Source organism: Psittacula echo, assembly GCF_963264785.1.
Source record: "Psittacula echo genome assembly, chromosome: 4".
Classification (NCBI taxonomy): domain Eukaryota; kingdom Metazoa; phylum Chordata; class Aves; order Psittaciformes; family Psittacidae; genus Psittacula; species Psittacula echo.
Genome location: NC_137738.1, coordinates 109,631,246 through 109,646,089, shown reverse-complemented (window position 1 = coordinate 109,646,089; position 14,844 = coordinate 109,631,246). Strand labels below are relative to the sequence as shown.

Sequence of the window (14,844 nt, the reverse complement as noted above, 5' to 3'; positions counted from 1 at the left end):
CCATGTCTGACAAATATTATTTTCAATGTCTTCTGTGGAGTTTATTCTTACCAAAGTTCCCAGGGGTGAGGAGAGGGGAACAAATAATTATCCATTCACTATCACCATGGAGTCACTGGTCACTTTGTTGAGCGTTAACTCAACTACTCTGGAAGCCTGGGGAGATGGGAAAGGGTTCGGGGGAGGCGATGGAACCGGAGCTGCTGCAGGGCCAGGGCGGGCTAAGTTGGGGAGCTCTGGCGAGGCAAGGAGGCGCCCGGCTCTGCATCACAGGAATTGTGCGCATCTTTTCCCTCTTCTCTTCTGCCAGCTCCCAGGGAGCTCTCCGGGGCTGCCCCGCTGAGCGCGAGCTGCAGCACCGGGCGGTTTGAGCTTCCCGTCCCCCCACCCCCGAGAGCCAAAGGGCAGGAGACCCCTTGCATCCACCGAAGCTGCTCCCTTTCCTCTCGGCTCCCTCTCCTCCTCTCCCATAGGCCCTCACCTGCCCGTGCCGGGAGCCGCTCCCTGCGCGCCGCCATGCTGCTCCCAGGCACCGTGTATGCGTAAAACGCCGACGGCTCGCCAGAGCTACCAAAACACCGCTTTGCAAAATCGCTCGCAAGCACCTGATCGGTGCCTTACTGGGAGAGAGCAGCGATTGCAGCACCGTTACCGGCGGTAGCACCCACCGGCAGTAACGCTGCTACCACTTTTGCGGTGAAGAAAGTGTAAATATGTGAAAAGGTTTAGAAAAAGTGTCTGAGTTTCGGTAGATAATGGCTGAATGAACAAAGGCCAAAGGCCACGGGGATGAAGGGATTGACAGCAGCCCCATGGAGAAAGACTTGGTGTACTGGTGTATGAAAACCTGGACGTGAGCTGATAGTGTGCACTCGCTGCCCAGAAAGCAAACTGCATAGAATCATAGAACAGAATAGTATCCTGGGCTGCATCAAAAGAAGCGTGTTCAGCAGGTCAAAGGAGGTGATTCTGTGCCTCTATTCTGCTCTTGTAAGACCCCATCTGGAGTATTACATTCAGCTTTGGAGTATTCGGCACAGGAAACACACGGATCCATTGACGTGGGTCCAGAGGAGGACCACAGTCATTGATCAGTGGACTGGAGCACTTCTACTTCTGTAATAAAGATACATTTGCTATGAATCCATATGGATGGGCTGTAAGCACAGACACGAACTCTTGCATTAGAACAGTGAAATGAAATCTCCTTCCTTTAACGATCACACATTCCTTAGTACATAAAATATATTTAATTAAAACCAAAACATCAAATACTAGATTGATGAAGTTTCACGCAGCAGATTTCACTTGTGTCCTGGCTGCAGCAGACACCTGTCTGCCCAAGGTGAACAAAATGCATTTTTGGAGACCAGAAAGTACTCTAGATGCTCTCAACGGGCACATCTAAAGAATCTGGATCAAAAGAAAGTGTTATCTGGTTCCTTCTGCTTCAGGAAGTCTTAGTGGCAGATGGCCAAATGCACAGTCAGTTGGTTACAAGACCTTCAACTCGTATGACCAAAAGTTACTGCAGGGAGAAAGACAAATATATCAGAGGAAACTGTTCATAGGTAGAAGACTTCATTCATGGTTCCATGCAAGTTTATGCTGTTCCTTTACTTTTAACTCCATTGTAAAGGATTCCAAACCACCTATTTCTGAAGGTCTCATTCGTTTGGGTTGCTGCTTCTCTGGTATTTCATCCGCATTTCTTGCATGAAGTTTCTGAAGGCTGGTTCTTCATGACTCTCCTCAGTAACTGGGGGAAAAAAATCCACACTTCAGTACTATTTCACCACTTGTTCTACTGTTACTGAAAAAAGCTAGTCAGGCTAGGTAGAGCAACACATTACGTCTATTTGATCTTCAACTTCATTACAAGGCAAAAGAAATAAGTTACCCTAAAAATCAACGGAACAGGGAAAGAATGAAGATTAAGTCTGCAAGGTGTATAAGAGAAAAAAATATCACACACTGTAAGAACTTAGAAGAGTGTTCCAAGACCAGGAGTCACTGGAAAAGGAAAGAGAGCCAGGGCAGAAATTGTAAAGCCAAAAAGATAATGAAACATATTGTGTGTTAATTAGATTCAGAGGTCACTGCATGCTCGAAGCATAACAAGTTTGTCTGGTTTATGCATGTTATACACTATTAAAAATAATTACCTGAATTAAAAATTTAAACTTGAACTATCATAAACATTTCACTGAACTAAGCATTGCAGCTGGGCTTCTGCTACATATTCAGACACCTATATTTAGGTGACAATGTTTGCTTATTTTCTAGGCTCTCAATTCACTCAATACAGCTAATGAAATACAGAGGATATTTCCTGACTAGACAGGCAGTTTTTAGATCAGATCAGATCCTTTATTCTCTTACCTTCATGGTCAATATCATCAGTATCACTCTCCCTCTCTTCTTCTTCTTCATCAAGAGTTCCCCGTGTTAGGATCAGCTCAGAGGGGCCCATTGCAGAAGCATCATCAGACCCTTGGACAGAAATAGCTATACATGAAACAGCATACTAACAAGTAAGTTCGTGCCTCAACAATTTCTATTTGCACATAAACACAGCAGTAAATGCCTCCTCTAAAAGCACAGAAAGCTGCTTGTGGATTACAAAGATACAAGTCAGACTGCATCAGCACCATACTTAACCTCATATAAGGCAACAGTTCAACCAACAACAGAGCTTTCTTATTTCTAATTTGACAGTTTCACCACTTTATCTACACCGCAGGGTTTCTTTCCATGTCTGTGACCGATACAAAGAGCTAAGTCTAACCCCACAGGAACTAAAGCTCCACTTGTCCCTCCTAACATGAAGCTGCTTCCATGCTTCCGCTGTGATACAGAAAAGCACTAAGTGACTTCTCAAGCCAGACTCTTCAGACAATTTTTGCTGTAAACTTTTATCTTCCTACTAATATACCTGCAAGTGTGTTGCCTTGCACACACATGCTTCCCATGTCCTTTCGCAAGTGTTCCAGCTGCTCTTTCTTTTGTTCATTTTGAGCTTTCTCCTGTAGGTACAAAGTTACACGTGGATTCTGAGTACACTTAAAACATCAGTAGAAGATTCATCTCATCCAAGATCAGTCTGTCCCCTAACCAGAAAGCAGAAGTCAGTAAGCAGGTCTTACATTACAACTAAGGTTACATGGAACTTTTGGATAAGCATGGAAAGCAACCTCCAGCATGATGGGCTTCTAGAACATTTTCAGCAGCATCAGGAAGTCAAACTCAACTGAAGTTGTGCCTGCAGAGAACTGTCCTTTGGACAGCCAGAGCTCCAGGTGAGCAGAGCTAATGACTTTGGTACTGCAATTCAGTCTTCATTATTAGTTGCCTAACTCAAAACAGTATCTTTCGCTGGTGCAAAGAGATACTGTAATATTCTCAACAAATCACTTTGCTAAGTTATTTTTTTAAAAAGGCTCTATCATTCTGAATGGAAGATACAAAAATCTTTCCCAACCATTTTCTCACAATTTGTCCAAATAAATTATTAGCACTAAACCACTGACGAACATCTGATTTAAAAAACATATTTATTTTTGTGAAGATATGCTCCACCACATCCAGGAAGAAAAATCAGATGGTGAGCTTCAGAACAGGATTTTTTCTCCACAATGAGTAAGATTCGTAAACGAAATGTTAGATCCTCCCAATAAAGAAGCAATTGTGTGCATAAAAGTGAAACCAAGATACACTGCCCAGGTATATAAAAGTTAAAAATACCTACCAGTGTTTTTCTCAGGCGTTCATATTCTGGACGATATTCTCTGAAAATACAAGTAGGGTACATTCAGTGTGACCTAATACATGACACATTAAATAAGGATCATCTTGTTTCTACCCCAAAAAACGTCTTCTCTAGAAAAGTTTTCTCTTCATGTTTGAAGGACATTTCAGAAAGACTAATAGTACTTTTTACCCACATTTGGATTTTGAAACCAACGGATGCAAAATAAGTGAATGTACTTCATTACAATAGCAAACCTTTCTCATACTATCTTATTAGATAAGAAATGAAACCACCTCAATCATAGAATCAACCAGGCTGGAAAAGACCTTTAAGATCATCAAGTCCAACCGTTACCCCAGGGCTGCCAAGATCATCACTAACTCATGTCACAAGACAACTGCAGGGGCAAAGAGGCGCAGCCTGAGCAGCGCTCCGTGGAACGCTCCCTTCCGCTTCCCTAGGGTGACCCTCTTGCATGAAGACACCGCATGCAGGCAGCACAGGGGGACAAACCCGCATCCCAGAGCCCACACCGAGCGGTGCCCGGGGCAGAGGCTGCCAGGAGCAAGCCACTGAGGTAGTAATTTCACTGCTGTATCTAATCAGCAGATTTATCACTCTAATCACAGACATGACTTTCTCTGCCAAGACTTGTGTTTCCTAAGACAGTTCAGTGGGAGCTCATATAACAAGACTGTTCACAGACTTCCAAACTATTGTACTACTATGGGACCTTTGAAGTACTTCTCTAATGAAATAAGGATACCCTTTTCTTAGAATCATATAACAGTTTGGCATGGAAGGGACCTTCAAAGATCATCCGGTCTAACCTCCCTTGCCTCTCTTGTACGCTCCCTTTATATGCTGAAAGGTCACAATAAGGTCTCTCCTGAGTCTTCCCCTCTCCAGACTGAACAACCTGACTCTCTCAGCCTTTCTTCATCAGGTAGATGCTCCAGAACTCTGACTGTCTTCATGGCCCTCTGGAACAGCTCTAACAGGTCCATGTATTTCTTGCTCAACCGTGGGCTGCCATGCTGGTCACAGAGCTTCAGGCATGGTCTCAGAAGAGTGGAGCAGAGAGGGCAAATCACACCCCTTGACCTCTGGCCACATTTCTTTTGATGTGGTCCAGGATACAATCACCTTTCTGGGCTGCAAGCACACACTGGCAGCTTATATGAAACCCTTAACTAGGGTTTCATTATGTAGGTACTGTATCCCAGAATAATTTTTAGGTTATGCAGTAAAACTACTCAGCACCTCAAAGGAGACATTTGGGGAGCGGGGAAAGAAGCACAAAGAACACCCTACTCAGGTACTCACAGGCCCATCACAGAAGAGCCATCAAACCATTAAAGATCCATCTCAAGAAGCCCAGAGGAACACAGGGACATGGTTGCAGGGAAGGAATCCAAATTAAGGACTCAGAGGAATCTCAGTTCCTCCCAGTCAGACCCATGATCCTGGCATGAGACCCATCACCATGCCTTATCGGGAGCTTTCTGGATCACCTTGCAAGCACAGAGGGGTGGCTGACTATGGGTGTGGGACACATTATGGGATGCAGGGAAAGAGCACATTTGGGGAGTAACAAATGTGGGAAATTGAAGGATAAGAGAATAAAAGGGTCTTTTTCTCTGAAGAGTTAGGACAAAAATCCACCACCAAATAGGTCCTTTCAAATGCTGCTTTTCATGCTGACTTTTGCATTTAAGTTTGTTAGAAACCCTGAACTACATTGGCTGCAAAAAGCCTACAGCCCTTCAAATCAAAATCAGTAACTTCAGCAGGTCTTCACTGAGTCAGGGACCAAAGGTTATCACCTTACCTTTCATATTCATCTACAGCTTTAGAGAGCTGAACAAAAAAGTCATCCAGTCCTGTGCCGACCACAGAAGAAACACCAACCACCTATGAAAAAAAAACCATATATGAGAACTGAAGAGAATTGAACCAAGTTTTTAGGCAGCTGTTCAGAGCCAGTAAGATTAAGCAGCATCTTAAAAAAAAGAGCACACACACCCCCCCCCCATCTCACTAAAACCCCTCAGGGGAATCTAAAGATACCCATTTAATCATCACAGTGGCATATGAGAATGCAGTAATACTTCCACTTCTGTCATTCCTACTTCCAACCTCTTTCTCCACCTGACGTTAATTCTTGCTATCTCCATTTCTGGTTGGTTGGGTTTTTTACTTCGTTATGGAGGTGTGTGGTTTGGGTTTTCTTCCTTTTCCCCCCTCTATTTAACTCAGGAACCTGGATTTTCTTGTCTGTTTCACAAATTTTACCACGGGGAGGGAAGCAACAGTTAAAAAACACTACTTACTCTGTACCCATCCTTATAGCTCCAATCTCAGTTCCGCTCCCCCCCCCCCCAAAAACACAGAGAAGACAATATAATGCCTAAACATAATGAACAAGATAGAGCAATTTAAAAGAATGATCAAGTCTTTCTTCTGTTTACTTGGTTATTTTTAATAATCCAAGTTCTCATTCTGAACTTTATTATAAATGCTGCAATATCAGTGTACTAGAATTAAAGAGTAAAATAAACCACAGAAACCGGCTTTTTGCCTTTGAAATTCTGTCCAATACTTTGCATTGAGCTGAAGCAAATTTTAAGAGGTACCCAATCCAACCCCCAGAGCAGAGAGAGATGGAGATTTTAATCAGTTACTATGTAACTATATATAAACAGTCACTATATTCAAAATGCACATTTTTCTAATTTGAACTTGTCTGTCATTACACTTCTGGGCATTTGTTCCGCTTTTATTACATCAATTATCTAAAAATGCCTTTAATTAAGACTTCTATCTGCCAGCACTTGGTGACCCTTTGTCCTGGTTTCATTGTGGTTCTTAGTTGCCAGCTGAGCTTCAACCACAACACCCTTAACAATCTTACATCCTCTAATGGAAATTCTCCCTCTTTTTCATAAGTAAAAGTCTTAACTACTCTCTTTCAAATGGAAGACTTTTTTTCAAGCACAGCCTTGCATCTTATCGAAAGTACAATAAATATGCAGACAATCAAGCATTCCAAGGATTTTTAAGCAATAGTCTAGGCATTGTGCAGATACAAATATTTATACTTTCATTGCTGTCATGGTTTAAACCCAGCTGGTAACTCAGAACCATGCAGCCACTAGCTCACTCACTCCCCCCCACCTTCCTTCCCTTACTCCCAGAGGGATGGGGAAGAGAATCGAAAGAATGTAACTCCCACAGGTTGAGATAAGAACAGTCCAGTAACTAAGGTATAACACAAAACCACTGCTGCTACCACCAATAATAATAATGATAAGGGAAATAACAAGGGGAGAGAATACAACTGCTCACCACCTGCCAACTGATACGCAGCCCAACCTGAGCAGCAATCTAGCCCTTTCAGGTAACTGCCTCCAGTTTCTATACTGGGCATGACGTGCTGTGGTATGGAATACCCCTTTGGTTAGCTTGGGTCAGGTGTCCTGTCTCTGCTTCCTCCCAGCTTCCCCTCCTCCCTGGCAGAGCATGAGACTCAGAAAGTCCTTGATCAGAGTAAACATTACTAAGCAGCAACTAAAAACATCGGTGTTATCAGCGCTGTTCCCAGGCTGAAAGTCAAAAACACAGCACTGCACCAGCTAAGAAGGAGAAAAATGACTGCTACTGCTGAACCCAGGACAGTAGCCACCCTTTATTCCATATCATTCCTGTCATGCTCAGATCCCACATTTTTCAATACACCAAAAACTTAAGTACAAACTGCCTTCTACTCTCTAATCCTGCTTTCTAGTCTACCGTTCTAACAGATTTGACATGCATACAAAGATTTTATTAGTAAATAAGGATAAGAAGTACTTTAGTCCTACATGGCACCACTACAATCTGTTTTGAAATACTGAATACTGTTCCACATAGGACACTTACAGTATTTTTGTTTTGGCAAAATTATCATTATCTATATGAATGGAATCACTTAATTATTTTCATTGGCTTTCTTGTAATAGCCACAAAACTGTTTGTTTTAATTAAGTAAAAGCTGATGAAAAACATGATTAACTGAACCTTTTTAGCACAGATTATGGGATCATCAACACCCTCTCATGTACAGTATTTTCAGAGAAACTGAATGGATTTGTCCTCTCAAACCCCAGTAAGTGGGGAAAAAAAGAACACTTTTTGTTGAGTCAGCAGAAACAGAGGATTTGTTTGTTTCTGAGGTTCTTTCCCTTCTTCCTGTATACATAGTAAATTACCAACTGTACTCGATACTTGCAGAACAAGGAAAATTGTCTCAGATGTGAGACACTGGAATACAGAACATTACCACTTACCAGCCTATCTTAGCTTTCTTCAGTTGACTAATCACAATTCAGTACTAAATGATTCAGTCTGCCACTCGCTGTGACAAGCAACTAAAGTTACTTATGTTCAAATCAGCAAGTCTTTGTCCCCAAAATGCAAGGCTCATCAACAGATTCCAGCTCAAAAGGGTGGTGGCAAAGCCCTTTTAGAGAAGGACAGAAGGGTTAAGGTTAGAAGATACCTCTGACGATCATCTAGTCCAACCTCTCCTGCTCAGAAAGCAAGACTGACTAGAGCAGGTTGCACAAGATCTTGTCTGAGTGTGTTTTGAGTATCTCCGAGGATGGAAACTCCACAATTTCTCTGGATCACCTTTTCCAGTGCTCAATCAGTAAAATTACAGTAATTCTTTTTTCCTCTTCTGTTTAAACAGTTCCCTATATTTCACTTTGCATCTACTTCCTCTTGTCTTCACTGGGAACTGCTGAAAAGAGCCTGGCTCTCTTCCTTATATTCTCCCATCAGGTATTTATATACCTCAGTGATATCAATGAGCTTTCTCTTCTCCAAGCTTTTGAGAGGCAGTGAAAAAAGGAAGATTCTTACCTTCAGTGAACTGTAAAATTCATCCAACACTAAACTCATAGAACGAGTCAGGTTACTGACATAGGATGTCTCTTGATTCAAGGCATCCTGAAAAGTCTCAAAGTCCTGCATCCATTCCACTGCAAAACTGTGGTCAATTATGTCAGTCTAGGAGAAGATAGAACTTTCAGAAGTAATAATGATGAATTCTTAGCCATAGGTTGTTAAGTGGACAAACAAAATTTCCATTTTAAACTTACTTTCAAAGTACTGATCTTTTGAAAATATTCAGCCCTGGTCTGAAGTTTTTCAAGCTCTGTTTATATCAAGCCAACTGCTTGAATACAGGAAGAGAAGACAAAAACCCTCTATCCCAGTTTTAAGAAGGCATGTTTAAGGAAACAATTGCAAGTCTAAAGGCTTTATGGTTTACTGAAAGGGGGCATCCAAATATTCCATACTGTAAAAGAAAGTTTAAGTTTCAGAAATGGTATGACTGAGGACAGACACGACAGTCCTCAGCGAAGATCACAGGCTTCCTTGATTGGCTTGGGGATTAGGAGGCAGAGGGAGCCATTTCCACACCTGGTATCCGCCTAAAGGATCTTTAAAAAATGTGGGCTGTGCTCTGACCTGAACAATTATAATCTAAACAAGATGGTGGACACAAGCAGGTGAGATGGTTCCATAATTTTACATGGATTAGTATTCAAGCAGTCTACTGACAAACTTTCAGTGCCACTGATCAGGACCAAACACCCTTGTTTAAGTTTTGCCTGCTACAATATATGGGACTTCTTCCTCAAAACAGGCAGGTGTTACATAATTCTCACTGTAAGTCTGCTGCTGAGTAGAAATAATTAATGATTAAGACAATTGTTATGAGAAGGTGGGGGTCTGTAAGAGCAGATTCAATGATGAACTTACCCTTCTGTTACAAAGTAAAGTTTCCTTTGGGTTATGGTGCAAAACATTTTTCAAATTGTTAATATTATCTCAAACTTGAATGTTAGGGTGTAACATCCCTGATTCTTCTTGTGCATTTAAATACTAAAGACCCTTTTAGATTTGGTTTTCAGCCTGCAGCTCCCTCCCAGGCTCTCTTTTCTAGAAAATCTATTATCGTAGTAACACAAAGACACTACAGCAAAGCAAGCTAAACAGAACAATGTTCCACTAGGACACATAAACCAAAGCTTTAACTTACTTTGTTCATGACAACAATGAAAGGCAGCTTTGTCTTATACAGGATACTGTGGGACACGCACAAAAAAGTGAAATTAATTTAAATCTCACTAGAACAGCAAACAAGCATAGGCAGACCAGACTTGTGCAAAACTGAATATATTTGACTTCAAAGGATAATTATTTTCCTCCACATCAATCAGAATGTAATTTTTACTCAGAACCTGCTTATCATAGGCGAACAAAATATGCTCCCCAGATGTAAGCATGCATTTGTAAGATAGAAAATTTCCCACACACTCAGTTGATTTTGATTACTATTTTCCATGACTGTCAGATCTGGTATTAACTCTCTTTGCATTTTCTAATTATTTTTACTCAAATTTTAGGTTCCAAGATACTATTTGTGAACCGAGCAATGAATTCGAATAACTCGAAACATCTATAAAGCAAAGCTACCTTGAAACACTAGCTTACATATTCATTTCACTGTATATATTCTAGCATCTAGCTCAACACTGTCAGAAATCGCAGCATGTAATGAGACACTTATGCATACTCCTATCAGTGATGCAGCTTTTGACCTTGGTACAAGGATTGGTAGGCTTTTGAAAATCTTTTACCAACATCTATGATGAATTATGACAGCTCTAGATATGCTGATCATTACATAAGTATTTAGTCCCTGGTTTAACATGAAGACGGTTTGTCGCTCAGCCAGGGGAAGAAAAGGCTTCAGGGAGACCTTATTGCAGCCTTTCAGTATATAAAGAGGCTTGTAAGAAAGATGGAGACACAGACCAGAACAAGGAACAATGGTTTTAAACTGAAATAGGGTAGGGTTAGATTGGACATAAGGAAGACATGTTTTACAATGAGGGTGGTGAGACACTAGCACAGGTTGTCCAGAGAAGCTGTGGATGCCCCATCATTAAAAGTGGATGGGGTTTTGAGCAACCTGATTTAGTGAAAGATGTCCCTGCCTGTTGCAAGGAGTGTGGACTAGGTGGTCTTCAAAGGTCCCTTCCAAACTAAACCATTCTGTTACTCCCCTCCAAAGTAGGTTCCAAAGAGACACAGCAATCAGAGCACACAGACTGCATTTTCAGCTTTTCTTACCTGCAGGCATACAGCATGTTGGACATAAAGGTAACAGGGTTAGTACTGCGAGAGGTGTCCATCACATAAACAACTACTGAAGGAAAAGAGGAAGCCTGAAAATACAAAGTAAAACATACTTCAATTAGAAGTACATGCTGTTTAACAGTCATTTCTTTCACACAGCCTCTACATGACTGACAAGTTATGCAGAAAGCACTTACCAAGGCCTCAGTTATGATGGTTCCTGATGCTGACCAAGTGAACACCTCAATTTGTCCTGGTGTGTCAATAAGAACATACCTGGTAAGAAGCCATCCCCCCCCCCCGCCCCGAGGGAAAATTAGTTAAGCAATAGGTCCTGTTCCAACTAGATTACCACAAGCACATAACAGCAAACGACATGATTATTCTGTTACAGATCAGAAATGCTTCTCTCAAACAGTGACAAGATTTATGGGCATGCTTGAAAAATTCCTGTGTGAATTTTGTAACTAAGAAGCACATACTCCCTTCAGATTCTATTAATGTTAAAGGTTTCAATGTGATAGACACTTAGTACTTATTACAGTCTAATGGAAGACAAGAAAAGCAGAACTGGAATCAGCAGGCATTTTTTCAGTGTATCTAAAGAAAGTCGAGTTTATCTGGTTTAATTCTATGCGCTTTTCCACATAAAATTCATGCCAAAGCTGAAAAACAACTAGAAAAGATGCAGAGCACATTTTCAGGATTTGACATGTTTTTCCCACACTGATCTCAGAAAAATTGCACTTGGCAGAATGTACTCACTTGGATGCATTTTGTCTTTTTTCAATAAAGTTCATCACCTGATTGAAAAAGAAGCATAATTTGTATTTAGGCTCACAACAGGGAACTTTCATAGTAATTTCTTAACTGTAACTACATTAACTTGCACAGCTGCACGTACATATCAAAAGAAGATCAAAGTCTTTTAAAGCTTTTCAGTGTGTGAAAATGCCCTACTAAGGAAGGGTGGAAAATGCCCTAAGACTGCACAGGTCAAAGACAATCCTGATTTTGTCTGTGTTTTCATACCTGGCTAAAGAAATGGTGTAACAATGCAGCTGTTCCCTAGCTTTTTACTAAGAGATTGTGCACTGTCTCAATAACATACATAAGTTCCTACCTCAGCACTGATTTAGCATTATGATTTAAGAGAGCAATTACCAAACAACCCCAGGAAAACTTAACCCCTTTCTAGAAATGAGCTTCCCTACTTCACAACCACAGCATCCATACGAAAGAACATAATGCAATAGAACAGGTATGTACAAAGACTAAAGAATGTTTTGCACATATGGCTTCTAAATTTTACTTTTTAAAAAACTGAAAAATCTCAAATGAAAGCTAATGCAGTTTTGCTGCACTGTAAAACACATGGCTCTGTATGAAGAATATCCTAACTCCAAACACTCTCAGACTCCAAATACACAAAACACCCCTGCAGTCTCCCAGCACAGTATCCGTAGCACACTATCACATAGGAATAACCTCATACCTGATCAAATCTTGTAGCAAAAAGATTAAGAGAGGTCACTATTCCACCATTTGGGCCCAGCCCATATCTAGACACTACATTTAGGAAAGCAGACACAGTAAAGCAAATAATTCGTCTACATACCAAACTGAAACTTATATATGGATGTATAAGCTGGTAACTCTAAATCACACAACAGCCAAAAATCAAGAATCATAAACCCCACCATCTTTATCCCATCTAAATATTAAATGTAGGAGTCACATTAGCAAATCAAATCTAAACACCATATATTATCTTCATCTGCACAAGCTATTAGGAAACAAAGGACTTCCATACCCTTCTGAAGTGCAGTCATTTTACTGTAATGTTACTGCCATCAAACTACTCTGCAGCAAAAGCTAAAAGTCCAATGACTGAAATTCAGAAAGACAACAGTACTTGGATTATGGTCAAACAATGTGTAAAATTGTTATATATTGTATACAGTCAACGTTTTGTTAAAGCATGAGGAAAAGGCTGCTGGCTTCCACAAAGAAAGATACAAGCTCTTCAAAAGAACAGGGAACAGGAGCATCAGATCTGGTAGAACATACGTTTCTAACTTCACATGCAAGAAACACATGGTCAAAAACTAATGATCTTCACACAATATTCTACATTACTGCAATCCACACCACCTCCTGCATCCTTCATCAGAGTGTACAGAGGTGACAGACTATTTTCACAAAATCTGAGATTTCAAACATCATTATTTAGACAGAAAAGGATACTGTTTCATGACTTCTTTGTACTTCACAGTATCCCTGATATCTAGAAGAGAAAGAAATATAAATAGTGTTAGGATATTACTTTTAAAATATCCTTCTTCATTAATTTGTTGATAGGTGAAAGCCCTTCTTCTAGCAAGTCTCCTTTTGTCTCAGTAATAAATCTCGCACCATCAGGAAAAATCTCCCAAGTAGAATAAAATCTCACAGATTAGCTATGCTCTCAACACACACTTGAAACCCAATGTAAATCATGTGAAACACCACCAATTTAGGTATTTAGCTGTAACTGCTTCAGTTGAACTTTATTCTCAGCTGATCAACATCAGTTAACAAAGTATATGTATCTAACTGTGTTATTAGACATCCAGCACTGGAACAGATGCTCTCATTATTCAACCAACATCAATAAAACAACTTCTGTATCAGCATTACCTTTCTTATCCTCTAGAGAAAGAAACTGACAAACTGCACAAAGTTTAAGAGACAGGACCCTTACAAACCTAAAGATTATTAAGCCCTTTGGAATGGCTAAGCATAAAGTCTGTTCTTTTAACGTATTTTCTCTAAAATCCATGCATTTTAAAGTGCTTTAAAGTATTTCATATCATAGAATCTTAGAATGGCTTGTGTTGGAAAGGACCTTAAGATCACCTAGTTCCAACTCCCCTGCCACGGGCAGAGACACCATCCACTAGACCAGGTTGCTCAAAGCCCCATCCAACCTGGCCCTGAACACTTCCAGGGATGGAGCATTCACCACTTCCTTGGGCAGCCTGTCCCAATGGCCCTGACACTGTTCCGGATATAGGGAACCAGGTTAAATCTACTACTATGTTCACTGCTGATAAAAGAAAAACCTCACAAGAACACAAACATATCAAGTCACACCAGATGACATAAAAAAATGTACACATGCACGGACGAACGCCTTTGGTACTAAATTAAAGGTTGGTAGGAGAAAGGATTTAAACTGAAATAATAATAAAAAAAATCTTTAAGTCCCTCTTATGTTAGGACTTGAAATCTCTTAAAGATAATAAAAACAAACCTGTTGCTCCATCCCTGGCAGCGTTCAAGGCCAGGCTGGACACAGCTTGGAGCAACCTGTTGTAGTGGAAGGTGTCCCTGCCCATGGCAGGGGGTTACAACTAGATGAGCTTTAAGATCCTTTCCAATCCAAACCATTCTGTGGCTCTAACCAAATACCTCACACACCCCACCGCCCCCTCACCCCAAGAAACACGTGAAAAGCAGTATACCCAATATAATTTTAATAATGCATGGCAAAACCACGGGCTAGGGCAGGCGGACTCACCGATGTTGGCGGGGAAGGGCAGGTCGTGCACGGCGGGGTCTAGGTTGATCACGTAAGGAGGGCAGCGCTGCCCATGCAGGTGCACCGCGAGTCGCTAAGAGGACACAAGGAGGCGTCAGGTCCGCTGATGAAACCATCAGCTCCCCATAGCCCGCCGGCCGCCTCTCACCTGCACGAAGGTAGTTTTCCCAGAGCCGGCCATGCCCAGGACCAGCACGCACACCGGAGCCGCCGCTGCCTCCGCTCCGCTCGCCGCCGCCATCTTCCCAGCACCCACTTGTCCTTCCGGGTTGCGGGGGGGGACGGCGGCGGCGGGGTGGCCGCGCCGCTGCCTGCC

General features: G+C 41.5%; 1 protein-coding gene across 4 annotated transcripts; it reads right to left on the bottom strand.

Annotated features, from left to right (window-relative positions):
* Positions 1-478: 478 nt before the first annotated feature.
* GPN1 (GPN-loop GTPase 1) lies at positions 479-14,811 on the bottom strand. 4 transcript variants are annotated; one of them, XM_080614925.1, is made up of 14 exons: positions 14,677-14,811; positions 14,508-14,601; positions 13,193-13,232; positions 12,441-12,507; positions 11,711-11,748; positions 11,143-11,221; positions 10,940-11,034; positions 9,843-9,888; positions 8,657-8,803; positions 5,583-5,665; positions 3,749-3,788; positions 2,936-3,026; positions 2,383-2,493; positions 479-1,759 (listed from the first exon to the last, which is right to left on the bottom strand). In XM_080614925.1, exons 1-14 carry the CDS (start codon positions 14,767-14,769, stop codon positions 1,668-1,670), a joined length of 1,116 nt encoding a protein of 371 aa, XP_080471051.1. In that variant the 5' UTR covers positions 14,770-14,811; the 3' UTR covers positions 479-1,667. The 4 variants fall into 4 exon arrangements, with proteins under 4 accessions (XP_080471051.1, XP_080471052.1, XP_080471053.1 ...); XM_080614926.1 differs by lacking the exon at positions 8,657-8,803; XM_080614927.1 differs by lacking the exon at positions 14,677-14,811 and having other exon boundaries at positions 12,441-12,514; positions 14,508-14,557.
* Between the last annotated feature and the right edge of the window lie 33 nt (positions 14,812-14,844).

Bases quoted from the DNA above. Each gene is read 5' to 3' on its own strand.
- GPN1 (XM_080614925.1), bottom strand. From the start codon at position 14,769: ATGGCGGCGGCGAGCGGAGCGGAGGCAGCGGCGGCTCCGGTGTGCGTG. The intron at 13,233-14,507 runs GTGAGTCCGCCT...TTTCTCTTCTAG, and splicing joins GCCCTTCCCCGCCAACATCG to ATATCAGGGATACTGTGAAG. The intron at 12,508-13,192 runs GTATCCTTTTCT...TGTAGTGTCTAG, and splicing joins TACAAAGAAGTCATGAAACA to ATATGGGCTGGGCCCAAATG.